Here is a 27,726-nt window from a genome sequence, read left to right on the forward strand (position 1 = left end):
CATTTGTAGCCCCCTATAATGTCCACCTAGCTTACCTGAATCTAACTAAAGAGCGTACTTAGTTTTCACACGCAGCTTCAAGGCAGTTTCCTAGCCCACTACTCCTAAGGGTCTGTGGCCCCTCAGGTCCTGTCCCCCAGAAATTTCAGTGTCCATTCTCCCATCTGGTGACTATAATCTCTTTGTCATGGTAAGGCCTTCCACAAGATGGCGCTCACAGGTTTTTAAATTTTTTAATGTTGACTGATTCATTGCTTTGTCAGTATCTTATGAATGCCTACTATGTGCTGGCATTGTTCCAGGAGGTGTTGGGCATACAGACTGGACAAGACAAACTAAGTATCTCGTTTCAAGGAATTTAAAAAGGCTGTGATTTTTATACTTTCAGAGGTAAAACCCAACTGTGATATAGGTTTCCCATTTATGTTGCTGATACGTACTTTTGAAAGTTCTGCTACATTTCTGACAGTTGCGCAATTTCCCCCCCCCCTCCAGACTACTATGGCCCGGAGGGATTATAGACACTTTTATTATCTGGCTGGGGAAAAGATTAACTGATATCTGTCTGTGTAAGCCACTGTCCGAGATCCATCCTTTTGCCAGGAAAACCCTACATCTTAACTTGGACAATTCCAAATTGTTGCTAAGCACCAGCTTATCATTCTGAGGTCTCAGCTTGGGATTTGTCTGCCCATTTGAGTAAATTCACAGTTCGTTTTTTAAAGAAAATTTTGGGTAGGTCTTTCAGGTATTCTGGTGACCTGCCTCCAAGTAAGAATGAGATGGGCTTTGATCTGGGTGAGAATTTACCAGACTCTTTTTCTGCTTTTCATAGCAAAATGTCAACCCTGCCACCTAACCATCTACCCTGGAGAATAAGTACAATTAGCTCACTCTTGCCAAAGGCAAATCTGAAACATAGTTGAGAGAAAACGGATAGGTCCGTATAACTTCCCATTTCTCCAGCTTCAGGAAGCTCTATCCTTGTTCTAAGTTAAATTCCCAAAGGCAACATGTTTTAGGACATTTACTATACTAATTTGGCTGTTTCCAGAGATACCTTCACTTAGCTATAATTGAAGAGTGTGACCTTGATTTTTATCTTAGACTGAAAGAAAATGGTCATAAGACAAATATTTCTGCATTTTGGCAAAAAATAATTGTTAAAGACCTCGCTCACTTTACCATTCCATATATTTTATGTGAGGATTCGTGAGGACCCCAGACTCATACCTGACCACCTGCCTGATTTGACATTTCTACTCGGGGTGTCCAGCAGGCATATCTTATTTAACAGACCCCGAATCAAACTCCTGATCTTCCTCTACCATCTGCTCTCACCTCAGTCATCTCTGTCAACAGCAACTCCACTGCTCACGCCAAGCATCTTAGAAACATCTTGGCCTTTCTCTCTCCCTCTCTCTCACCTCACATGTAACCAGTTATCAAATTCTGTTGCCTTTACCTTTAAGACACACCCAGAATCTGGTCACTTCTCACTACCTTTTCTTGTCTGGAAAATTCCACAGACTCTTTCACTGGTCTCTCTACTTCTGCGTGTTGTTCCTCTACATCTATACTTGACATAGCATCCAGAATGATCCTTTAAAATATGTCAGGTCATGACCCTTCTCTGCTCAAAATCATCCCATGACTTTCTGCTTATTGGAAGGAAAAACCCCAGATCTCCACTTCCGGTCCCCCCAACCCCTTCTTATCTCTGACTTGATGTAATCATAATCGGCTCCTGATTCACCTCATGGGAGCCACACTGGTCTCATGTGCTCCCATCTCAAGGCCTGTGTCTGGAAGACTCCTCCCCAGATAGTCGCATGGTCTCTCCCTCATACCCTCATGTCTCTCCTCGGATGTTACCTTCTGGGGGCGGGGGTTCCTTACCACCCTATTAAAACTGCAGACCCCTCTCTGAGCTCTCTTTATTCTCTGTTCTGTTTTCATTTTTCTCTATAGCACTTACTACTGTCTGATGTACTATATATTTTACTTATTGTCTGTCTTGCTCTACTGAAATGGAAGTTCACCAAGGGCAGAAGTTTTTATCTGTTTGCTTTGTTTTATTCACTTCTGTATCTCACCACCTAGAACACTGCCTGGGACAGAGTAAGTACTCAATAGATATTTATTGAATGAATGATTAAATTCTACGAGAATTAGTGTCAGAAGAAAAAGCATTTTTTTTTTTTTTTGTCAAAGTTGTACTTCCTTAGGCGATGTGATTGATGTTATACACTGTAATTTACTTTTTGGTTTTACTACTGGGAAGCTCAAAGTCAAATATAGAAGGAATTACAAGTACTGTTTCCCCCACGGTCTCTAACATAGTAACCTCCCCCTCTGTATGTTTTTCATTGCCTTCACTTTTAACTTTTATTTGAACAACTTTGTGCATATCTATGCCTTCAGGTAGTGTTCATGGAACTTTAGACTTCCACGAGATATTTGCCAAGGGAATGCACCATATACTGTTTTAATCCTTTTTGGAAATAAGTGGGATATGAATAATAAATTATTCACGATGTGTGGTATGACTGAAAAGTAATGAGCTAGAGAGAAATAGATGATGAGGAGGAGAAGACAGGAGAGGAGAGGAGGAGAGGCCTTGCCCCCCAGTGGTTGCCCCCCTCCCTCCCCCGGCCGGGGCCAGCGCATGATGGGGCATCCATGCCGGGATCCTCTGTCAGTGAGAGGGGAGAGATGAATAATTTTGCCAGGACAACAGGCATGAACTGGGACAGTCTGGGCAAACGAGGACAAATGGCCACTTTAGCAATGGTTAATATTTATTAAATAGTAAATATTTAATTTAGGTTCAAGTTCAGAAAAGTGAGCATCAGGAAAGTTGATTCCTTTGTCAGGATCCACCAAAGCCACTGACAGTGTCACAGGCACCGAATGAAGACATGTTCCTGTATGTTAGGAAAGAGTTAAATAAGCAGGTTGACACTCTCTCTCTCTCTCTCTCTCTCTCTTTTTAAGATTTTACTCATTTGAGACACAGATACAGAAAGAGAGAGAGAGCATGAGCAGGGGGAGAGGCAGAGGGAGAGCAGGGCTCGATCCCAGGACCCTGGGATCATGACCTGAGCCGAAGGCAGACGCCTAACCATCTGAGACACCCAGGCGCCCCAAGCAGGTTGACTTGTGTTGCTACTTCTCAACATGGGCTTTGGCAGAGAGGTTTGAAACCCTGGAGAGCAGGAAGGAGTGACTCCATTAGGATCAAGGGGGACCAACCAGACAATACCAAATAGGGTACCTTCCAGGAGCCCAGAGAAATCCTGCTGCTGTTCACTTACCCCTGAAGCAGGGACAGAGGTGAACGAGGCTCTCTCGTGCCGGTGGGGGGTCCCCTGCCTTCTGTCCCTTCCTCATCCCCAAAGCTGGGATTTCTGTCCTCTCCAGCTCCCAAGATCACCTATTCAAAGGCCAGTTGCTTAGGTTTTTGGTGGCAATAAGAGCTCCTAGAGCCTAACTGAAGTTTTTTGGAAATAACATCTACTCCTCTCTAGCATCTGCCGTGGAGCCGCGTGAAGGCAGGCTGCTCATATGCTTTTCACAAACCCATGCCGGTGGTTTTTCTTTACCTTCAGTTGTTCCATGTGACCGCAAACAGACTCATGGAGAATCCATTTTAACAGATATTACAATTTGACAGAGCACTTCACAGTTGCCAAGGACAGCTGTCCTTTATAAAACCAGGCACCACCTTTATCCCCTTTTAGAATCCAGGCACCACAGGCTTTGTTTTAACCCCCATCAGGGTCTTCACTCATTACCGGTTCCAGCCATCACATCATGTTTAGTGGTAGGTAGTTCTCGATTCTTACTCTCATTTAGATTTCTACCTTCTCATTCTAAGAGTAACTGGCCTGACAGTTGAAACTCGGAGGACTTTTTTTTTTTTTTTTTTCTAAAGGACAATAGGGGTGCAAAAATATTTTGAAAATCCTGCTTCTTCATGTACAATTGGCATTTCCTTTCCTGGAGGTGATGTTTCCCTTGTACTTTACCTGAAGACTGCAAGAACATCCTCCAGGTTCAATGGCTCTGTTCTGCATTTTTGTATGTATTCCAGCCATACAAATCAGACCCCAGGGGAACAGAGGTCAGGGAAAGATCTCCAGGCCTGGAAATACAGGAAGAACAGACGAATCAGCACATGGCTAACTTGGCTCTACTGTACAGAGCCCTTAACATTTGAGGGTGTCACAAGAGAGAAGTCATTGCTGAAGAATAGCTAAGAACGGGGAAAAAAGGAAAAGAAAAAGAAATTAAACACCATGTGAGAGTCTCTCACTAGGGCCTATATTTGGTTGTATAGCAGGTCTAATTGTACTGTAGATGGTGGCCCATTTGGAAGATTTTTCTTCTTCTTGTGTTATATCCCGCGAGGAAACTTCAAACCTCTTAATCAACTAGAAGGTAAAGAGGTGTGTTCTAAACTCCTTTACCTTCTTTCTAGCAGGGTGACCAGCTAAGTTGGGTGTGCCTCTGCAGGGAGCCAACAACATGTGTTCTTGGTAGGTTGTGGGGACAGGGCCTCAGTCAAATACCCTACTGTGGGTGTCGGTGACCCAGAGCCCCTTGACTAGGACAGACAGATGTCAACTTCAAGAACACTAGTTCTCTGTTAACATACTCATGGGGGGCTAAGCTTGGCCATTGTCCCAGCCCACCAGCTATCTGCCGCCACCCAGGTTGGACAAAGCCCCTTCTAAGATACAGATGACACCATGGTTGCCAAGGAAAATCCTGAGCTCCCCCACTGCTGGGTGGCGGTTGGCAGTAAGACTTCCTCATGGTTCTTCCTGGATCTCTTTGGAAAAACCTCCCTGGAAACTGCTAGGAGAAGCCTCTTCTTGCTGCACCTGTCTGCTGTAGGGCTTCTGGTTCTCAACAGTGATTTGGGGTGGGAGCAGACCTCATACCATCTGCATTAGCAGCACAACTGATGTAACTGCATCCAGAGATTGAGAGAAATTTGTGAAGATTTCCTCCCCTGGCAAAGCAGAGAAAACAAAATATTGTTGTTTAGGGATCAAAAATATTTATATTTGAAAGCAGAGCTTTGCTATAGGAAAGGACAGAGGTGGGCTTCCTGTAAAAACGTATTCTCATTTTTGATCTGGAGTCAAGGGGATCTTTAGATGTAAAGATCATATCTTTATATTTTGTGCTATCCTTGGATATAAGGTCTGTTGAGCCTAAAGCAGAGCTCTGTTAAATTGAGGACAGGTCCACGGCTGGGTGCACGCATGGATCTGAGGTTCAGTCTTCTCGAGGTAGGGGTAAATGGAAGGCCCAGTGGAACCCAGCTGCTCCATTTGTCGATGTGCACACTTGGTTCACCTGGATGGGTAGTGAGCCATAGGTAAAACAAAGAGTCTTTGAATTATTATCTCAACGTGCAAACAGTTTTTATAACCTGTTTTAGGGGATGATGAACTCATCAAGGTGAGAAATTTGCCTGCTTTGAGAGAGCTGGGCTGTGATTGGGTACTGTGTTCCAGTGATTTATAGTCCCTTTTAATGCAGTTGGGATTGGGAGCGAAGGTCAGAGTGGGTCTTTTAGCAGATGTATGAGAGTGGATTTTAGATATAAATTATGCAACACTTGAAGTTCAACACAGATACAAATTGAGCAGCTCCTTCATGGTGTTTGGGGAGTTGTGACCAATTTGTGGTCTGCTTATGAATGGGAGTGGGTCACCCTTCAGTTACGAAAGTATTTTTCACATTAGGATACCCATAATTAATTAGGGGTTCATGTGGCGAGGTCATGAAGGGAAATGCTTGGTGTTTTGACCCCCTAAATCTGTGTTCCTGCCCACAAGGCCTCGATGATAGATTTCTTTCATAGTTCAAAAAGGAATTATGAGATCTTGTCTCCTAGTACAGCAAGAAACATTTTCATGGCACCATTAAATTGGAGCTTGTTCAGGTTGCTGCTAGGAAGCTGATTTTTCATAAGACAATTCATACGGAATATTTTATCTCAGTCCAAGATTTAACTTTGAGACTCCTCGATGATTTTACTTTCTAAATATTTTGGATAGAATTGGTTTACTTTTCCATTAGAGGGTAAAAAAGAGTTTTAAACAACTCAGACATAGTCTAACTAATCAAGTAAGGAGAAACTTGAAGCTATTCAGCAGCCAGAAATAATTTACCTCCCAATTTAACTAATCCATGTCCCCTTCTGATGGTAGCATGCGTGCCTGAAGCTTTGCTTTGAGTCGTTTCTGAAATACTCAAGGAAGCCCCAGGAGCCAAGCTTGTTATTTTTGCATGAAGTATTTGATGCTAAACTTATATACTCTCAGTGTTCCTGAAATGTGAAATGTTGTACTTCAGTGTCCTAGAGTGGGTGGATATACAGAAGGGCACAATTATCTAGTAACACGGACTTTTGTGATTTTTTGGAGTCCACTACGAAGGTTTGTAAGTTCAGCGGGATCTAAAGCTTTTAAAATCAAAATGGTGTCTTCCATGTGGTTGTCCATGTTGTCTTTCAGGAAATGTGGCAGGACGTTTTTCCTCCCCATCAGAGATTTTTCTGTTTCTTCTCTCTAGCCCACTCTGTACCCTGGCTCTCTCCTTTTCTTGTCTCTTTGTTCCTCTTACTGACTTCACAACTCTTTTGAGCACTTTATCCTATCTCTTCTACACAGTAGACATGGGCCACCTACTTACACATATTCCATCTCAACTTTGCTGAACTGCTAAAAGAACACCAGACCCTGTTTGCCTCTAAATTGCTGTTCCAAATCACAATCCGGTTTTCTGCTACTTTTAGCCAAAGGCCTTCCTCACTCAATCAGAAGGAAGGTACCTAAAAATGACAAAGATCAGTTGTCAAAAACCAACAGCAAATATTAGTATGAATAATGAAGCACAAAACAATTTACATTAAAATCAAGCCAGGGAGTGCCTGGGTGGCTCAGTTGTTGGGTGTCTGCCTTCGGCTCAGGTCATGATCCCAGGATCCTTGGATCAAGCCCCACATCAGGCTCCGTGCTCTGTGGGAAGCCTGCTTCTCCCTCTCCCACTCCCCCTGCTTGTGTTCTCTCTCTTGGTCAAATAAATAAATAAAATCTTAAAAAAAAAAAAAAGCCAGAATTGCACAGAGATGTCTCCTCCTGCCATTATTATTCAACAATTTTCTTGAAGGCTCTAGGGAATGCCATAAGGCCAATTAAAAAACAAAAAACACAAGACAAAAACAGTAAAACTAATGCAACAAATGAAGTCCCGAAAATTCAACTGTACAGAGTTGTATTTTTGTATTTTGTACAGTGTGGAGTTGGCTTTCTATGTGTTAATCCATGAGATGAGTTGTACAGCCAGCTGGGAATTTGGGGGTGAAGCTGTACTCTCTGAATAAATGATTTCCTAGTTGTAGTTTGGTGCTACTTGATAGCCTGTAAGTGTTTCTGCTTAAATATCTGAGGGCTGGACTTGCCAGGATATTGGCAATTATCCAGAAATTTCTCAGCTATTTGGTTCCTGTTTCACTGGGTAAATTGGTCCAAGAGAATAATGGGGATACGGATACCCACCATATCCTCCCTCATCCCAGATAAAAAGTTATCTTCCTCCCATTTGAGTTCGATTGGTTATTGTCTTATAGCAGAATTTACATTATTACGGACTATATTATTGTTATTTTTATAATCAATATAAGCAATGAGAAAAAAGATAAAACTTTTTTTGCATATGATGTGACTATTTTCTCCAAAAATCTTCCAGAATAGAGAATTTGTTAAAGTGTTTGGATACCAATTAAACACACAAAATCAATAACTCTTCTCCATTTTAGCAACACTGAGGTAAAGCCTAAAAATGTCATTAACACTGGTTACAAAATTTGTAACAAGACAATGAAAAAAACATAAGATATAAAGTATAAGAAAAAAATATTACTTGAACAAATGAAAAGTCACACTATATTCTTGGAAGGGAAGACATGATTATTCTAAAAATGTCAATTCCCCCAAATTAACATAAATATAATGCAATTTCAGTCAGAAACCCAGCAGTGTTATGTTTATGTGCTTGCTTGGTTTAAAATTGGATAATGTGATCCTAAAATTTATTTGAAGAATAGTTGTATCTGAGGTTGCTAAAAAATATGAAAACAATAGTGAGATGGTCTTTTCCATACCAGATTTCGGAACACACTCTAAAGCCACTGTAATAAAGCCAACCTCATATGATGACAAAGAGAAAGTGACATAGAGTCGAGAATCAGAATGGATTCCACTCAGTGAAGAGCTTGATTTATTTAATCAAAGATATTGGCCCAACTAGTTCTCCGTCTGGAAAAAAATTAAGTTGGTACCTTAGCTCCTATTATAGTCTAGAATAAAATTCTGAATGGATTAAAAAGTTAATATAAAAAGAGAACAATAAAGGGGCGCCTGGGTGGCTCAGTCAGTTAAGCATCTGACTCCTGATTTTGGCTCAGTTCATGATCTGAGGGTTGTGAGATCAAGCTTTGCACTGAGCTCCGGGCTGAGTGTGGAGGCTGCTTAAGATTTTCTCTCCCTCTCTGCCCCTCCCCACTGCTTGCGTGTGCATGCCCTCCCTTTCTCCCTCTCTCTCTCTCTCTCTCAATCTCTCTCTCAAAAAAAAAAAAAAAGAACAGTAAAAATTAAAAAAAAAAATACCTGGGTGGTTCAGTCGGTTGGGCATCTGCCTTCGGGTCAGGTCATGATCCTGGGGTCCTGGGATCAAGCCCCACAGCGGACTCTCTGCTCAGCAGGGAGCCCGCTTCTCCCTCTCCCTCTGCCACTCCCCTGCTTGTGCTCTCTCTCTCTCTCTCAAATGAATAAATAAATAAATAAAATCTTAAAAAAAAATCTGGGAAAATGCAAGTACAATCCAGGATTTGGAGAAACATTTGTCATTAAGCCTGGAAACAGTATCTATAAAAGAAAAGAAACCTGTTTGGCTATATGATATAGAGAACATATAGATTAAAAGTGCCTTTGATAGACAATGTATTAAAATCTGTTTATACAGTGATCTCTTACAGGTTTGACAAACCTTCAAGCAAAACAAAAACCTCAGGAGAAAAATGTGTAAAATGATAGGAGTAGACACTATGGATGCAAGCAGGGGCTTATGTGTGCATTGGGCTTGCCCTCTTGGAATGCTGCCACCATATGAAGAAATCTGGACACAAGTTACCAAGCTGATAGCCAGCACCAGCTGCCAACACGTGAGTGAAGCTCTTTGAACTATTTAGATGCTAAATGTCTGTAGGCACATGAGCGACCCTAGGTGGGACCGGCAGTGGAACTGTCAGGCTGAGCCCTGCCCGAATTGCTAAGTTATAGAATCATGAGGAAATAAGTGGTTGCTGTTTTAAGGCAGGGGTTGGCAAAAAGTTTTTCAGTCTTTTTAAAAAAAATTTTTTTTTTAATTTGAGAGAGAGAGTTAGTGAGAGAGAGCTTGAGCAGGGGGAGAGGGAGAAGCAGACTACGCACCGAGCAGGGAGCCTGACGCAGGGCTTGATTCCAGGACCCTGGGATCATGACCTGAGCTGAAGGCAGTCACTTAACTGACTGAGCCAACTAGGTGCCCCTGTTGGCAAAAGTTTTTTAAAGGGTCAGCTAGTCCATATTTTAGGCTTGGGGGCTATAGGATCTCTATCACAATTACTTAACCTCTTGTGTTGTGGGATACAAGCAGCCATAGACAAGAGGGAGGTGAATGGGCATGGCTGGGCTGCAATAAAACTTTTATTTGCAAAGACAGGTGTTCGGCTTCCTGGCTGTAGTTTGGTAACCCTCGTGAAATCAGTCAGTTATGCGGCAATCACTAACTGATACAGAGGGATGTCCACGATTGTCAAGGGAAAAAGTCAAGTTGTAGAATAATATGTACAGTGTGATTTTTTAATTTTGGCAAAAATCTCTAAACAAAAGCTAGAAACCCTCTGCTATCTGTGCATGTCTGCATGAATACCTCGTGCGTGAGTGCAGAGAATACACTCTTGACTCTGGATTCCTCAGAGGAGTGGATTATTGGGTGTAGGTTCAGTGGAGGAAGGGTGTATGGCAATGAATATTGTTTCCATACAGTCTTATGTCATTTTATGTATTACAATGAGCATATGACTTCTGATTGAAAAACATTAAATAAGGAAAAAAATGAAAACTATTTAAATGCCTTGAAAATTCTGCTGTCTTCCGTTGAAGACCACATAAAACCAGTGATGCTGTCCAAAGGCGCCGTTGGCTCCATCCACAGTCATCACTAGAGGGGGCTGGGCATTTGCCAAGTGGTAGAAATGAGGTGGTTGGTGGTGGTGATGGGAAGACTGCCTGCTGAGCAAGAGGAGTGAATGTTCTGTTTGAGTTGTTTTTGTGGGCTTGGATTTTCTGAAGGCAGACAGAAGCCTGAAAGTCATGGTCATTGCCTAGTGGGCTAAAGATCTAAGGATTAATAGAGGCCATCAAGTGAGATTCCTCAGACTCTTTGGGTGGAGTCTGTTGGCCCGTTGTGGTCCTTCGGGCTTCACCACAGAGCACCCTGCTATAACCGCTGGGCCTTCTGATGAGCTCCTGCAACTGTTATTCATGAGCTGTGCGAACCTCTGCTACAATTTGTGAGGACCTGTCCTCATTGGAATGTGAAATTTCTTCCTTTCTCTGCAGAAAACCTCTCTTGATCAATCATTCCAATTGTTGTGAGAAGGAAATCATTTACAAGAAGGATCACTGAATAGTATAGCAATTAAAAAAAAAAAAAGTGCTTAATAGCCTCTGTCAGCAATTCCCTGCCTTGTCAGTGAGTCCACTGATGGTGAGTGTGGGATAAACCCAAGTGGCTGGTGCCGGAGAACCTTCTGGCCTTTTGATAGTCAGCCATCGCCTCACAGAAAGGCCAGTAGAGCCAACCCGAAAGAAATTGTTTTCAGGCCCAGACAACTGAGAATTTGAACATATCTGAAAAATATGACCAATATGAATGGGTGGAAAAGTTTTTTTTAAGATTTTATTTATTTGAGAGAGAGAATGAGCATGAAAGCAGGGAGGGGCAGAGGGAGAGGCAGACTCCCCGCTGAGCAGGGAGCCCAATGTGGGACTCGATCCCGGGACCCTGGAACCATGACCTGAGCCGAAGGCAGTCGCTTAACCGAGCCACCCAGGTGCCCCCAGAAAAGTTTTTTCTTGTGGGGGAATTAAGAAAATTTTTTGACCAATTCTAATAGTATATCACCTAAATATATATGATACATAGGCATATCTATGTATATATAATACACAGGCATAGACATATATGTACATGTGTGTATATATATATACACACATGTACACATGTGTATAAATATCATATACATATTTCAAAACACACATAGTTTAGACTTATGCACAATATTTTAGCTTTTTCAAAGCAGTTCGCTATCTGTTATCTTTCGAATCCCCATATAGACTTACCGCTAACTCCTTAAGTCAAACTTTGGTTTAGTTTAAGTTTGTGTGTGAAAATCATTTCATCAATTGATGATGTCATGTTGATGTGACAATACATCTTGAAGAAGTTAATTTGGTCTCTGATTCCTGATTCCTAGATTTCTCAGTGGCCTGGCAAGAAGGGACAGAGGGGCAGAAGGCCCCCTGCGGTGGAACAGAGGTGCGAGTTTTGCAGATGCCTGAGTGGCAGCCACAGTGGTCAGGAGGCAGGGCACCACCCTCCCTTCTGCCCTCTGGGACCTGAACTGAAGATAAGAAGCAGGAATGAAATCCATGGAGGGGGCTGGCACTATCAAATGCAGTGACATTTTAAGGGCATGGAGGAGTACTCCCTTTGAGGATTTACCTATTTGCAATTTTTTATTTCAAAAAGTTTATTTATTTATTTAGAGGGCACAGTGGGGATGAGCAGAGGGAAAGGGAGAGAGAGAATCTCAGGCAGACTCCGCACCCAACCTGGAGCCTGATGTGGGGCTTGATCCCACAACCCAGGAGATCATGACCGGAGCTGAAACCAAGAGTCAGACACTCAACAGACTGAGCCACCCAGGCGCCTCTAGTTTTTGATTTTAAAGAAAAGAAAAAGAATACCACCACAACCAAAAAGGAAATTTGACACAACAAAACCAAGCTTTGAGAATTTGTTTGGAAAAATTTTCCCACCGTGGGGCAGGGGTTTGGAATAAATGGCCTTAAACCCCTTTCCATGGTTTCTTTAATCAACTGTGAGTTGATGTGGCCTCCATGTCAATAGGGCACTGTTTACCTGATGTCAGCAAAGCCCCAGAACCCCGTTTCTGTGGGGGGTGGCCTTGGTACTATGTCTCTGCTGAGCTGCAGCTTGGCTATAAGACTGGATTATGTACTTCCTCGGTGGTCCAGGAGGAACTTCAGTTTGGGAAATTTGGACATGGAGGCCCATTAGGGTGCAATCTTCTTCTCAATGCTTTGCTGGGACAGGTGACAAAGACAGCAGCAAGGATGGGAAAAATGCAGTCCTTGTACAGGGGGTAGTGGAAAGGGAGAGAGCAAGGTGTCCATTTGGGTTAGGAAGATGGGTTTTCAAGGGTACTTGGCCTATTCCTCGGTCTTCACTCCCCTTTGCCAGTATTGGACATGGGACAGGCCGAGAGAGGGCAGAAAGGAGGTTGTGAGGAGCTCATCAAACCTTCTGTTGTACGCACCTCCTGCAGAACCTCAGGGTAGCTGTCTGTCTCCATATATCTCTGGCTCTGGGGAGTCAGAGCCAGGAGGGGAGACCTTTATTTCCATGTGGGAGCAGTGCAGTGTAGAGTGAAGAGCCAGGAGAGTGGAGCCAGACTCCCACTAGCTGCATGACCCTGAGCAAGTCACTTCCCATGATTCTGTTTCTTCCTCCGTTAACGGGAGGCTAGTGAGATGCTCCTAGGATTAGTGTGGCAATTCAGTGCTATCTTCATATGAAATAGAATATTAGAGACATGTCATAATCCACATATTTAATTAATCACTTCATACATTTATTGCTTCTCACCACACATTTATTGAGTTCCTTTTGGGCATCTGGAGTCAGATCAGAGCTAATAGCCACCTCCCAAGAGTTCATGACCAGTGGTTCCAGTTTTTCTAAGATTTTATTTATTAGAGAGAGGGAGAGAGGAAGAGAGCAGGAGCGGGGGTGGGTGCAGAGGGAGAAGCAGGCTCCCCACTGAGCAGGGATCCCGACTCGGGACTCGATTCAAGGACCTGGAGATCATGACCTGAGCCGAAGGCAGACTGTCACCCGACTGAGCCACCCAGGTGCCCTCAAATGTTTTTCTTGAAGTATCTGGGAGAGCATTGGAGGTGGGCTCCCAGTTTAAGTAATTGGCTGCACCAAAATAAGCCTGAGCATCTGGGACAAGGAGGTGACAGTCCCTGAGGACAGGTCAGGGGATGGAAGCAACTAAGAGCCGTGTCTTGTTAGCCAAATGCTGCTCTGGAGGGGCCTTCAATCACTGAGCCAGTTCTCTTTGTTAGCGAGACTTGTACTTTGCACACGAAGGTGCCGCTCGTCCATAACATTTATTCCGCCATTATCCAGTCATAGAGCCCTGATGACAGTCCTTCATGAGTCCCCAGAGAGGGCTCTTCTTTGGCTCCAACCACAACGCAGAGAACAAGAACCGGGCTGCTGACTGGGGAGGGCAGACACATAATCACTCAGCTTGTATTTGCACAGAGCGGGGAAAAGTGACAAGTCTGCAGTTCATGTTCTTACAGAGATGATGAGCTGTCTCAAACCAGCAATTTGGCTAAAAAGGATCTGCACGACTCCAAGTAAATTTGTCACTTTATGTTCCCCTCCTTTCTCCTAAGTGTTAATGCAAGTTTGCTGTTGAATTTCAGATATTCTGAAATCGCATTTCCTGGCATTCAGTGATGCTACACTGAACGCAGAATGCTAAGTACAGTGTATTTTTCTTTTGCACCCAAATGAATCTTGGAACTACATAAATACGCATATATATATATTTCCCCCAATTCTTTTTGCTTTGGCTTTATAGTCTCCTGACCCAGACACCATCTCATTTCTTTTAGTTCTAGAAGTTTTTGTTTAGCCATTGCTACTGCACCAACATTACTAGATGAGTTGTACCCAGATTTTTAAAATAGCAGGCAATTGTGCATTTTCTGGAACCAAGTAAATGATGTCTGATGTTAGGATTTGTCCTGATATTTTTTAGGATCAGAAAAGACTTGGAAGAAAACATTCAAAACAGAGGGTCTTGAGAAAAAAGAATCAGGAGACGTAATTAAAAATATTGTCTAAGAATTCCTTTGGCTGCGAAGGTCAGATTAGGGGAGGAATTGGAGTTGTCTGAAGGATGGATGTGCCTGTGCAATTGTGGTGGAGCCGAGAATGGTGTCGAGGGGCAGATGTAATGAACGAGAGCAGTCACAGTCAGGAGGCAGGTGATAAAGTTATGGACTCGAGTCTTGGGGCCTCCTTGAGAGAGATAATACAGGCTTCCAGTAGCAGTAGTCTTAAAAGGGTCATAAAAAGCCTTGACAGCTTGAGGGATATGGACGTCGTCTACTTTTTTTTTTCCAGTGTAAAGAATGGGATCCTATAAAAGCGTTCCCTAACTAGGAAGAAGATTACCTTTGTGTAGACTAACTGAACGCATCCGGGCCCCGTGCTACCTGCTGCCGGCAGTCTTCCCCGCACACCTGTTTAATGCTCATGTACTGCTGGGGGTTTTGAGCCTCCTTTGAAGGGCAGTGGTGGTGATGTGTTGTTTGCAGCCTTCTTGCAACCTTTCTGCATTTTGAGATCTCTTTTATATCGGTTATTAGAGCTGGCGGTAAGTATGCCCCCTTGCAAAAGGCAAACAGTCTGTGTGCTAGCCTATCTGCAGCTCCAGGAGAAGACCAGGCGGGTGCCCAAGCCGCGGCCGTTCCTTGAAAAGCCTACAGCAGTTTCTCACTGCTGTCAATGATGGTAATTATAGTTACAGAGCCCTGTCACCTGAGGAGCTCAAAGCACGTTATAGACACTGTGGCATTGATCCTCATAACATGAGTGTAACAGGGAGAAGAAACAAGCATTGTTATCATTTTATAGATGGGGAAACTTAACTGAGACAGGCAGAGATGACTTTCTGTTCAGGTGGAGCAGGTAATGCTGTAGAGGTTTCATGAATTCTGATGAGTGTGCTAATCGCCCTGCGAAATCACCACCGCAGATCAGCCTTTCTTAATAAGGATGTCAACTCAGGCGTATCGCAAAGAGAGTGCTCTATAATGAAAAGTCATTTAAAGATAATTCAGTCCTTTTATTTTTATTTTCACCAAAAAAAAAAAAAAGCTGTAGGGTAGCTTATTGTAGAAGTAATTTCCAAGTAAGGATAAAAGAACAAAGGCCAAATATCATGCCATGAACCGGGGGTAGGGGGCCGTGGCGGGGCAGGGGTGAGATGTAGTGGTGGGGAATGTGTGCTAAAGCCAGTTACCGCAACTGAGCAGAGCATTCAGCTTTGAGATTCCTGTCAGTCAAGGTGAAAAGGAAAACCCGATGACTTAAGAAGGTCTCTTATCCACTAAAGTACAATATGCTGTGAGACAAGAGGAGTTTGGGTGTGTGAGCTCAAGTAGACAAATTAGCCCAGGAATAAAGGTTTAATTTTGCCTCTTCTGAAGGAGTATCCTAAGGCCAAATGTCAGAGTGGCTGGCTGCTCATCTTGAAACACCGTACGCACGCACACCCCATCCATTTATCCTCACGTTCAGGTATGGTGAAATGTGGTTAAAATTAGCATCGAGGGCAGACTTAAAAGGCACAATGGGAACAGAAAGCTGTAGGTGGGCCACTTGGTGACTGACAGGTGGAAGGCAGCAGAAGGGACATTTTTGCTAGATGTCAGCCTCTTCCTGCAATACATGAAGAACCCTCAATTCTTCTTATCCCAGTGATTTCTGCCTCTTTCTCCCTGACTTGCAGTGTTGTTTGGATGTTTAGAATCTTCAACTGTGAATGACCCCTGGGGGCAGTTATCTTAACATTTACCCAAGGGGCAAGCTCTGATCTCCAGATGAATACCAAATTCCAGAAAGAGTTCTTTTCTCCCTTTTGCTGCAAAATAACCAGGTCTCCAAGCTCCCTGCATATTGGGGGCTCTTTATTTTTTTTTTTAAAGGATTGTACTTTATTTTTTTTTAAGATTTTATTTATTTATTTGAGAGAGAGAGAGAAAGAGAGAGAGAGAGCACGAGAGGGAAGAGGGTCAGAGGGAGAAGCAGACTCCCTGCTGAGCAGGGAGCCCGATGTGGGACTCGATCCCGGGACTCCGGGATCATGACCTGAGCCGAAGGCAGTCGCTTAACCAACTGAGCCACCCAGGCGCCCCAAATTGGGGGCTCTTTAAACAGTGAAAAAAAGAGGCATCTGGGCAGTTCGGTCTTTCTTGCTTATGCTTTTTACTCTAAACTGTCTGAGAATAACCTCAAGGGTTATGCTTTTAGAGGCTTAGCTTTTTTGGTTCTAGAAAATGGATTGAGGATGTCACCAAGTGTCCTAAACTTAAGCATTGCTCAAGACAAAATGTTGTCATTCCAAAAGTGTTTAGGGATTGAGCACATTCTCTCAAACACCATCTTCATGAGCAATGCCCACTTCAGCTAAATCCTGCCCAACCTTATTTTCCACCATGATGTGTGTGTGTGTAGGTGTAGGAAATTTTAACAGCTAGGCATGAGGCAGAAAAGATTAGCAAATGTTGCCTTAGATAAATAGTGCCTCTCAAGCCACTTGCTGCCTTTTTAACCAGGGGTAAAATACAACTTGATTTCAGTATTATTGATATTATTTCTGGCTCTTGAAGACCTATGAAATGAAAAGGAAGCTTTAAAAGCTTTGCAGTTAATTGCTGCTGAGTTAAGTGTTTTTTCTTTTTTATTTTTTTAACACCTTCGTGCTGACACATAATTTAGAAAATCAATCAGGGAGAAGAGGAATAAAAATATGGGCTTAAAATACTCTTGGCTAATTAGAAAATGCTGTAATAAACTCTGAATGGCCCAGAGCACCACGGAGGGCCTGAGGCTTATGTTGCGGACTGCTGGACAGCTGGGTGTCACACGGCAGGGGTGAGAACAGAGGGAGAGAATGGGGGTGTGCAGAGGAAAGGCCTGGAGCTGCTCAGAAAAAGGTGTTCATTATTAGTCAAAATCAGCCCTGGCATTGAACATTTCTTCAGAGACTGCCAAATTGTGGGGAAAGGCAGTCGTTTTAGAAATCAAAGGTGATATTTATGCCTTTCATAAATGGACCCTGCACTGGTAAATAGGCCTAATTGCAAATCCAGCCCTTGATGCTATTAGAAAGGATGTAAATGAGTCTCGGGTCCCCCTGCTCTGTCTCTACCCTTTTCCTCCTAAGTAGCTCCTTTTTCCATTTAGCAGGCTCCCAGTTTTCTCTGCTCGACAGGACGTGCTTGTAAACCACCACACCTGTAAATGTGCACTTAGGCCTCCATTTTCCCTCCTTAAGGGGGGCGGGGAGTGGTGATCACGCTCCCAAGAGAACAAAAGTTTATTCTTGGGAGGCAACAAAAAAAGTCTTATTCTTTTTATGTGTAAAGCACAGATAAACATACAATGCACACACAGATACACAGAATCAACATATCTGCGGGATTAAAATTTTATAGGTGGGGAGCAATTAGGAAATAGATGTCTAAGAACCTGGTGTGGTGGTGGGTGCACTAGGAAAAATCCAGGTGGGAAACAACCCTGTAGATTCAAGGGCTTTGGCCCAAGTTAAAGTGGCTGTTTCCCATGTCAGTTCTGCTGCCAGACTCTTTGCTGGCACTTCTTTTGGGGGGTAAAGAGGTTGAAGAAATTTACTGGGCACCAGCGTCTGGTCCCAGTTACCTATGAGTTAGGAATAGGGTGAAGATTTGAATTTATAGTGCTGTGAGTCACTCCAGCCCAGGAAAGGAGAATTTTCAGAATTATGCAAGAGGCATAATTATGGAAGGGGAGGAGGAGGGGGGGGAGGAGGGGGAGGGGGGTGAGGAAGAAGGAGGAGGAGCAGATTCTTTATCCCAGTTTCTTGGCTTCTCTTGGTTGAACACATCTGACTGCTGATGCTTTGTGCTAAAACTGCAACACTGCCTTGGGAAGCGAACTGGTGGAGGGAAAGGCTCCTCTCGTGTGGTCTCCCCTGCAGGAGTTCAGGGGTTCAATCCTGTCCTTCCCCACTGCCGGGCAAAATCCAGCTTTGTGATCCTTCAGAGAATGCAAAGCTTCCCTTCCTGGCCTTTGGCATTTTCTGTCTACTTGGGTCTTTTATTTGTTCTTAGTCCTTTCTTGGGGCTGAACGAGCTTTTCGTGCCTGCACCTGTGCCTGACGTCAGCCAGGGACTTATCGGCAGTCAGTGAGTTTTGCTAAGTCTTGCAGATAAATAATCATCAGCCAGCCATCAGGGCATCCCAGCGGTGCAGCGTTCTCACGAGGATGAAATTAGCACCAAACTTTCAGAAGTGAAGCAAGAAGCACACAGGAAATCGCTAACCCATAACTCTAATTCCCTACCTGGTAAATTGCTGAAACAATCAATAGCACAGACGGTCTGGAAGCCCCCTTGGGAAGTAAAGGTGATAAATGTGTTGTAGTCCCATAATGGAGGGGATAGGGTCTGCAAATGGAGGCCCTTCTCAAGGGGGACATTGGGGGGCTGCCATGGTAACCTCGGCAGTGTGCTCCTTGTGTCTCACGAGTAGGTCTGGAATGTACGGGGCTAATTGGTAGAAATAAGCAAAAGGAAGGGTTCACTGTGGGGTTGTCTGAGGTTTTGCTACAGTGGATCACATGATCAGAAATCTATATGTATTTGGGCCACATGAATTTTTCATTGATTACAGTAGTGAGTTGGGAGAGTCCCTGCAGGGCAAATGAGTATCAGACTTGATTCAAACATGAATCAGGTGCATTTAAGGCCTTATTCATATCTCCACTTTGGTCATTAATTGCTTAGTGTCCCGAGGTTATGGTATGTTTTTAGTAATACTGGATATGAAGGGCTCAAGGTTACATGATTGATTACACTGAACTTGTTTTATACCAGCTAATTAATCCATGCCGGCTGGCGTGGCACCTGGCAGTGGTCAGTCATCCAAGGATAATGGTGGACAGATGGTCAGGCCCTGTGGCCCGTGCATTCGTCACGTGGATCAAACAGTTTGTAGAAAACATTTTTTTTTCTCAATCTCAGGTAGGTTGCCCTTAGAGACAGGTGGGTAGCAATGAGTCATCCTCACATCTTATGTTGGATGCCTGAGGCTTTGAGGGTCATAGCTGAATGAGAGCTGGGGATCTCTTTGGGCACCCTGTCCAGTTGAGGAAGCTGTAGAATAGTGCCACCATCGCTGCATTCAGCGCCAGAAGACCTGGCTTCAAACCTCAGCACGGCTGCATTCAAAGTGAATGACCTTGGACAAGCCCTCTGTGTCTCTTTGACCTGAGTTTCGCCCTCTGTTAAATGCAGATAATTCTACCACTCTTAAAAATGAGATTTTGTGTTTATATGTGAGAGATCTTGGCATATCACAGACACTGAGTAGTTGCTTAATCTGATTTCTACAGAGGCATGTGTTTGGTCAGCTACATGGATCCTCAGGGTATGGGACCCTGAAGGACTCACAAAAGAGGTCCGTTACCTATTTTCTTGACTTGAACTGACTCGGTCTGAATCTCCCTATTGAATGAGGCCTCCTTTTCTGTTCCTTGTCTTTCTAGTGACTATGCAGGGGTGGTCCCAAGCAGCATGTGTCATTTCTACCCACATTCTTTTGGGCAGAACTCAGTTGCACGGCCTCAGCCTAGCTCATGGGGGCTTCGAGATGAAGTCCCTGGCGGGGCAGTCACTTCCCAGAGACACCTTCACTCTGCAGGGGCAGGAGTGCACATCTTTGGTGATTGGTAAGCTGTCATGGACACAGTAGTAAATGTAGAAGGTCCTAGCACGTGGAGGAGAAGGGGTGTTAGATAATAGGAATTAAGGGGATGGTAATAATGTTGGTTAATCTACCAAAAACAGTTTCTTGCTACATTAAGAAAACAGCTGTCTATCTCTGGCACCTGGCCTCTTAGCCATTCCCGTAAATGCTTTTAAAGTCAACTCTCCGAGAGCATCTAAAAAATACCTCTTGACAACCGTTTGATTTTTCATTCATTGTAAGCATTTCACCGCTATTTGGGACGTATCTACTGGGTAGAGTAGGACATACCTGTAGAAAAATGAAGTTATACCCCGGTAGGATTTCTAAGGCAGGCTTATTTTTATTTGCCTTTATTCTGGTGGGAAATTGACAAGAGACCTTTGAGAGCCTTGGTTCAAGGTTACATGGCAGATTAATAGACTGTCAGGGAACAGCACCCAGGAGCCCAGCGATCCCAACCGCGGCCCTCGGGACCCATTCACAACATGGGTAAACCTAAGCTTTGCTTTCAGGCTCCCACTTCTGCAGGTCAATGATGTCCTTTTGTTGCACTGGCCATGTTAGTCAATAAATGTCCCCCCATCTGCCAGCCAAGCTTCTTTTAATTGTGGGCATGTTCATGGTAAAACTACCTTATGGAAAACAACTTGCCACTTAACTGTGCTCTGTGATTGGAAATTATGATTGAGTTCCTCCGCTTAATTCCCTAGGGAAATGAGCAGCTGCTAGACTGAGGACCCGCAGTATGAGGCGAGTGTAAGGTCTGGACTGGGTGTCCACCCTGTTTCTGCTTCCTCCAGGCCATGCGCTCCTCACCTTCGGTATTCTTGGACTTAATAGTTTTCTTCATGACTTCCCTATTAAGAGTGGAGTTAAAATGGAATTTTCCTTAATGATGGTAGGTGAAAACAGTTTCACAGAATCAATTTCAATTTTAAGAGCACCTTGAGGATTACTGGGAGTTTGTAAGTTTTATTAAATTGAATTGTACTGTATTAATAGGCATTTCTGAAACCAAGATTCTAGAGTTCAGAATGCCAAATTTTTTCCCTCTTGGCTTCACTTCAATGATTATAATAGAAAAAAATGATCTTTAAGTGAGACTTCTGAACGAGGTGCCTTGCCAATGATGGTCCTCATGGAAATACAATCCCTTTGGCCACTCAAGCCTGCTACCATTTAAAGTTGAGGGTCTGGATTCGTATGAAGAGTTTTCAAGGATTCAAATCTTTCTTGTATTTTCTACTCAGGGGGTAAAAGGACAATAAAGTTCAAGTGTGCAAAATGTATCGTTAGGCTCAGCTATCCTCAGGATTAGTACTTGAGGGTGGAGAGGAAGACACTTCTCTCTTTTTGACTGGTTAAGTGCTGCTACAGTTGGGAGATCATAATAGGTCAAAACGCAGTCCCTTTACAGAAGATTCTTAAGGCGATTTGCCCCTGTTGGTTTGGACCACTGGTGAGAAGGGCACTGTGTGACCTCCTTTGAAATCCTCAAGGTCATTTGTGTGTCTTATAAAATTAGGGATTCCAAACTTAACTGTGCATTGGAATCACTTAAGGAATTTGGAAAAAAGAAAAGAAAAGAAAAGAAAACATAAGAGTATTTAGGCTCTACCCCAGACATATTAACTCTGAATTTTGGGGGTGGCTCTGGGGAATTCATATATTTTAAAAAATGTGCCTCATGTAGATTTTGATGCAGTCCTTTCCATTTGGGAATTGGAATAACCAGTTGGTTATTTTGTTTGCTCCTTACATGTAGTCTCTGCCCTTCTCTTTGTTCTGAGATGCTGGCTCCGTCAGGGAGCACACTTGTGCTCTGGCTTCTTGGACTTGATCAGAGGGAACCCTCGGCAGGAGGTGAGAGGGAGGAAGGTGGTGCAGTCAGGCATACCTTCTCCTGACTCCACGCGCCTCCCCCCAGCCTGCAGCATCTCCTTGGGCTGGCTGTGCCCCTTAGACTCAAGATATCACTTCTTTCCAGGTGGTACCATCTTCTTTTCTTTTTATTGAGGTAAAATTGGCACACAACGTTTTATGTTTCAGGTGTACAGCAGTATAATCTGACATCTGTATACACAATGGAGTGATCACCACCAAGTCTGGTTACCATCCATCTCCTTACAGTTGACCCCTTTCCCCTCTGGTAATTCATAGTCAGGCTCTTGCTGCAAAGCAGTTGAAACCAGAAATGTACAATGAGCTAGAAGAGATTATGGATGCCATTAATCTGATTTTAACAAGTAAGCAGGTTGTATAAAATGCCAGGACTTTTGCAGTACTTTGTACCAAGTTGGAGAATGAGAAATCCCATAAAAGTCTCTTGTGCTGTAGGGAGTTTTGCAGTTGTCTATTTTTACAAATAAACCAGGTGTTCCAAATTTGCTGACCCTTTCTTGGGGTGACAAATGACTGTTAACAGTGTGCTGTCTAGGAGGCATTTTTAAAAAGAAGAAAAACCACAATTATTTTTTGCCTTCATGGAAAAGATGATGTTTTAACAATAAGTAAGAGAGTTTAGAGTTTTTTGAAAAACAGCAACAAAGCCAAACTTATTCAATGAAGAAAACGTTTTGAAAATGGATACAAATTTTAGTAAAAAAAAAAAAAAAAACAACTTGCATTATTTGGGGATAGGGCTGAATATTGAGTATTGGAAATTGCAGTCAATAATATATTTTATCATTTGGATCTACAGTCTTTGTGAGGTACCCTCCTCAGTGAGGACAGCAATTAAATTAAAAAATCTGAGTCAACTGAATGTAGAACTTGACTTTTGGCTCACTGTGTTAAACTAAGATTTTGAGAAACAGGGGACCACATTTAGTTACACTGTGCTCACTAAAAACATTATTGATAATTTTTTGTGAAGCAAAATATTTTTTGTATTATTGAGTGAGGTACAATGGCATTATTATGAAACAATCACTCTATCTTCCTTTATCTTGTAAACATTTCAATTTGGGTTATGTTTTATAATGTGTATACCATAATCACACATTAAAAAAAGCATCACATTTGTAAATTAGGAAATATACCTGTGAGGGGTTGCACTCAAAATAATTGATTGGTAGGATTTACTAGGAAAAGATTTTGTAGCTCATGGGCTGTGGATTACTGATGATCGCATGTAATTCTGTGATACAGTACTTGAAAGAGGGTGGGTCAACTTCATGAGAGAGTCTGAAGCATATTTAGTGTGCAGGTTTTATCTGGGGGACACAGGGTGTCTTCAGCTGATAGAAACTCTGGTTTATACCCAGTAATGGCAGTGCAGACTCAGATGCATCTAAACTTTTATTAAGGCCTACTGCATGCCAGGCACAATGCAGAACACTCCTAACTCACCTTATTTCATGACCACAACAAACCATGCCATGGGGACTGTTAACTAGTTTTATAGATGAGGAGATTCTGGCTCTGAGGTGAAGTAATTCTGTAGGGCTACACAGATGGCATGGGAGATGCAAACTGGGGACTTCCAAGTCCAAGTCCAGGATCCTCCCCTTCCTGCCAATATGCAGGCAATATTAAGGGCACAGAATTGGAGCTCATATCCCAGCTCTGGCACTTGCTGGGTGACGGGAGGCAAATCACTTAACTTTTTGGTGCCTTGCTTTCCTTACCGTAAAATGGGGCTAAAATTAATAGGTACCTCTCTGGGCGCCTGGGTGGCTCAGTTGGTTAAGCGACTGCCTTCGGCTCAGGTCATGATCCCGGAGTCCCGGGATCGAGTCCCACATCGGGCTCCCTGCTCAGCAAGGAGCCTGCTTCTCCCTCTGACCCAACCCCCTCTCATGTACTCTCTCTCATATAAATAAATAAATCTTTAAAAAAAAATAGGTACCTCTCTTCTGAATTGTTGAGAAGATTAAAAGGTACTTACAGGGCTCATAATAGTGCCTGGAATGTAGTACGCCCTCAATAAATACTGGCTCTTAGACTCCTATCTCCTGTCTTCCCCAATGCTGCTCTCTCTCATTCGATTATAACCCGTTTGGGAGCAATGGATGGCCTCTGATTTCTTCTCCCTTTTTCCTTCCTTATCTCCACTACCACACACACTGCCTTGCTCAGAGACGATGCTCAAGCGTTCATTAATAAGGATTTCAGTTCACCCGAACTTTCCAATCAGTTAATGCTTATTGAGTCTCAGTGTGGGCGAAGCCCATGCACCACTGTTTTGAAGTCTCTCCTGTCCTGTGTTGTCTCATTTAATCCTCACCACCACCCTAAAGTGTAAGAACGAGCATGGTCATTCTCTCAGCAAAGAAACTGGGACTTAGCAAAAGTCAGCGGCAGGGGTCATGCAGCTAGCTGGGGGTGGAACCAGGGTTCCAACATAGGTAGTCTGACTTCGAGTCTGTGTGCCTCTGCAGTGCCCAGTGTGGAGGTCCTCTGACACTGTCACCTTAAGAGGTGGTCCTTCTTCACAGTGAGGCAAGTCCAATCTCGGACCCACTTTTTGGAGACTGAACACATTAAAACTCACTGAGCAGGGGCGCCTGGGTGGCTCAGTCGGTTAAGTGTCTGTCTTTGGCTCAGGTCATGATCTCAGAGTCCTGGGATCAAGTCCTGCATTGGGCTCCTTGCTCAGCAGAGTCTGCTTCTCCCTCTACCTCTGCCCCTCCCTGTGCTGGTTCTCTCTCTCACAAATAAATAAATAAAATCTTTAAAAAGACCTCACTAAACAAACTGAACAAACAGAATCCTTGTTACTTCTTGAAATAATGTTTAATCAATTTTTTTGGCACTATTCAGAGATCACATGCTATTTGGTAAGCATTCCGTTATCATTAAGGAGTGACTAATGGATAATTAATTGAAGGGATTACACACATAAGTAATTTGATGATTTTTAAATTTTGGTTAGATTGAAATGTACAGAATCACATAAATCACAATTAGAGTTGTGCTAATAAACAAAACCTTCAATTTTGCCCCTGTTGGTCGGAAGCGGAGACCCCCAGCTTCTTTGTTCGGAAGCGTCCACTCCCATGGCTTCTGACTGCCTGCAATGACAAGGCCACTTACTGTCTCTGACTGGGGCCAAAGACCACAAGGTCACTGACTTTTTTCGTTTTCTTTTTGAGAGAGGGTGCATTCGTGAGCGGGGTGGGGGAGGGGCAGAGAGCGAGAGAGAGAGAGAATCTTAAGCATTAGGTGGAGCCCGACACCAAACACCATCTCATGACCCTGAGATCATGACCTGAGCCAAAACCAAGAGTTGGTTGCTTAACTGACTGAGTCATTCAGGTGTCCCGCACCTAATTTTTTAAAAATTATTGAAGTGTAATTGACATACAATATTATATTAGTTTTAGGTGTGACTTTTTCCAAACTAAAGGAGAATTTCTTAGAAACTGAAAGTCTTTTCCATTGGCTGTCTTTTAATAGAGCTTCTCTCTTGGATGGATTGAACAGATGGACTAATATTAGGAAAACGTCAGAACTTTGGGGGAATTTCTAGCAGTTCCTGGGTTCAGAAGATAAGTCTGGTTGTAAGGATGGCACACAGCTCTAGAGACCCCAAAGTTTCAACATTACTTATGAGGATCAGTCAGGCACATGATCTCCTTTCTGACTTCAAGAAGGATTTATTTATCCTGCTTATCTTTGGAACTTTGGAATGCCAACTATCCTACTTTCTAGGGCACTGTACCTCTGTTGTTTCCGTCAATATTCCCACACATGTGAGTGATTCTTCTAGAAATAACAGCCGCCAAGAGCTGCCATTTTATTTTTCTGTTTCCTTCCCTCTTATATTTTTTCCAACTGTTGACCTTTATTTGTTGCCTGATAGACTTAACAGCAGTCTTTCTTGTACTTCCTGGTGGCTGCCTTCTGCTTCCTCAAAGGTGAGGGCCCCCAGCTGTCCCTTAAAGATCTTGGCCCAAAGCCTTGCTATAATCAGGCTGGATTTCTGGCACCAAAGTAGAGCTACCCTGCCCTATGTAGCAAAAATAACACATTTGTAATCATGTCATGCAATGGGAGATGACAGGCATCATGATAATTTACTACATACATCCAAATTTCTATCCCCCTCTCCACAAACGAAGAGAGAAAGGTCAGAAAGTACCCTCCCCCCCTTGCCCACTTCTGACTCCTGAACCAACAGCTGCGGTTTCTATGACTCTTCAGGGAAGGGCGAGGGGCCCTGTGCTCTCTAATGGACCCTCCTGCTTGCTGAATTTTTCTCTGTGATTCATCATCTGACAGTTGCAGGTGAGGAAAGCCTGGAGAGGCTCAGATGCATGCTTGCCCTTTCCTTTGTCTCTGCTCTACCTGTCTGTTTAGATTAGAAACCCATGAGGCATGTCTACCTCCATGTTCTGCGTAGCGTCCACCAAATGTGGATGCTCATGGAACGTGGATGATTGATGATGGTGCTAATCTGAGTAATAACAGGCATTTTGGGTGCAATCTCAAGGAAGCTTCTCAATACTGGGTCATGGATACATGTGTTCTGCAGAGGAGGAAGGAGCCCAGCTAATGGGCAACTGTAGGTGCCGGTACCAGGACGGCCCCGTTTGAAATGCTCCTCCCTTAAAAACAAAAACCAGTCAATCAATCAGGCAAACATAAAGGCTTCACGTAAGCTGTAGTAGCAAGACTTTTTAAGAGCAGCCCCAGTCGTGTGTCAGTGGCTTGAGATTGTAAGTCAAAGGGAGCAAGACCGTTTGGTAGGAGGGCTCCGAGGCGATGATTATTTATTTAGAACTTGCTAAGTGTCAGCTTCTTTACGCGTGTTATCTCAAATTACATACGATTTCCTCCTTTTGGAAATGAGGCAACTGAGCTTCTGAGAGGTGGGGTGACTTGCCCAAGTCAAGTAGCATAGAGATGGAATGTTTATGTTCCTCCAAAAGTCCTATGTTGAAGCCCTGATTCCCCAGTGTGATGGTATTTGGAGGTTTGGCCTTGGGGAGGCGATTAGGTTTAGTGAAGTCTTGAGGATGGCATTAATGTCTTTATAAGAGAGGGAGAGAGACCAGAACACACACACACGCACACACACTCTGCCATGTGAAGACACAGTGAGGAGGTGGCTGACTGCAAGCCAGGAAATAGGTCTCATCAGGAACCAAATCTGCTAACACCTTGATCTTGGACTTCCCAGCCTCCAGGACTGTGAGAAATAAGTATTTGTTATTTAAGTCACCCAGTCTGTGGTATTTTGTTGTGGGAGACTGAGCTAAGACATATAGAAACTATTTCTTGGCCTCTAGATCTGCACAGTCTGCTGATGCCAGTGTCCATGACCCTGCTATTTGCCTCCTCATTTATTCTTTTTTTTTTTTTTTTTTAAGATTTATTTACTTATTTTAGAGAGAACAAGTGAGTACCGGGGTGGGGACGGGCAGAGGAAGAGGGAGAGAGAGAATCCTAAGCAGATTCTGTGCTGAGTGCAGAGCTTGATGTGGGGCTTGATCTCACCATCACAACCTGAGCCAAAACCAAGAGCTGGATGCTTAACCGACTGTGCCACCCAGGGGCCCCATCATCCTCATTTATTCTTATCAGTGCCCTTCCTTTAGGTTCAATAAAAGAAGTTATTTTTATGCTAATGTGGTAGGACCGTCCATGTGTCCATTTGTTTTCTTCCCTTCCCCCAGCAAACCCCCTGGCAGGATGGGGTGGGAGGGTCTGTGATCACCTAACAGTGAGTAATGAGTCATTGATTTGCAGTGAGAACCATCATTGTCAGCCACAGATCTGGTGGCTGCCCCTTCACCTGGAGCCAGGCCTCTG

General features: G+C 43.5%; 1 protein-coding gene across 3 annotated transcripts in view; it reads left to right on the forward strand.

Annotated features, from left to right (window-relative positions):
• The window catches only part of CBY2 (chibby family member 2), a 45,094-nt gene that overhangs the window by 1,181 nt on the left and 16,187 nt on the right, over nucleotides 1-27,726 (forward strand). For 2 of the 3 annotated variants that reach the window (XM_073894525.1, XM_025875287.2), the window contains exon 2: nucleotides 9,046-9,244. In XM_073894525.1, coding sequence (XP_073750626.1) covers nucleotides 9,101-9,244 — 144 coding nt within the window. In that variant the 5' untranslated portion in view covers nucleotides 9,046-9,100. The remainder of the gene's footprint in view (nucleotides 1-9,045; nucleotides 9,245-27,726) is intronic. The other variant, XM_073894526.1, reaches the window with a different exon arrangement.

Source organism: Callorhinus ursinus, unplaced genomic scaffold (assembly GCF_003265705.2).
Source record: "Callorhinus ursinus isolate GAN/ISIS: 27379988/994484 unplaced genomic scaffold, GSC_fseal_2.0 scaffold7, whole genome shotgun sequence".
Classification (NCBI taxonomy): Eukaryota; Metazoa; Chordata; class Mammalia; order Carnivora; family Otariidae; genus Callorhinus; species Callorhinus ursinus.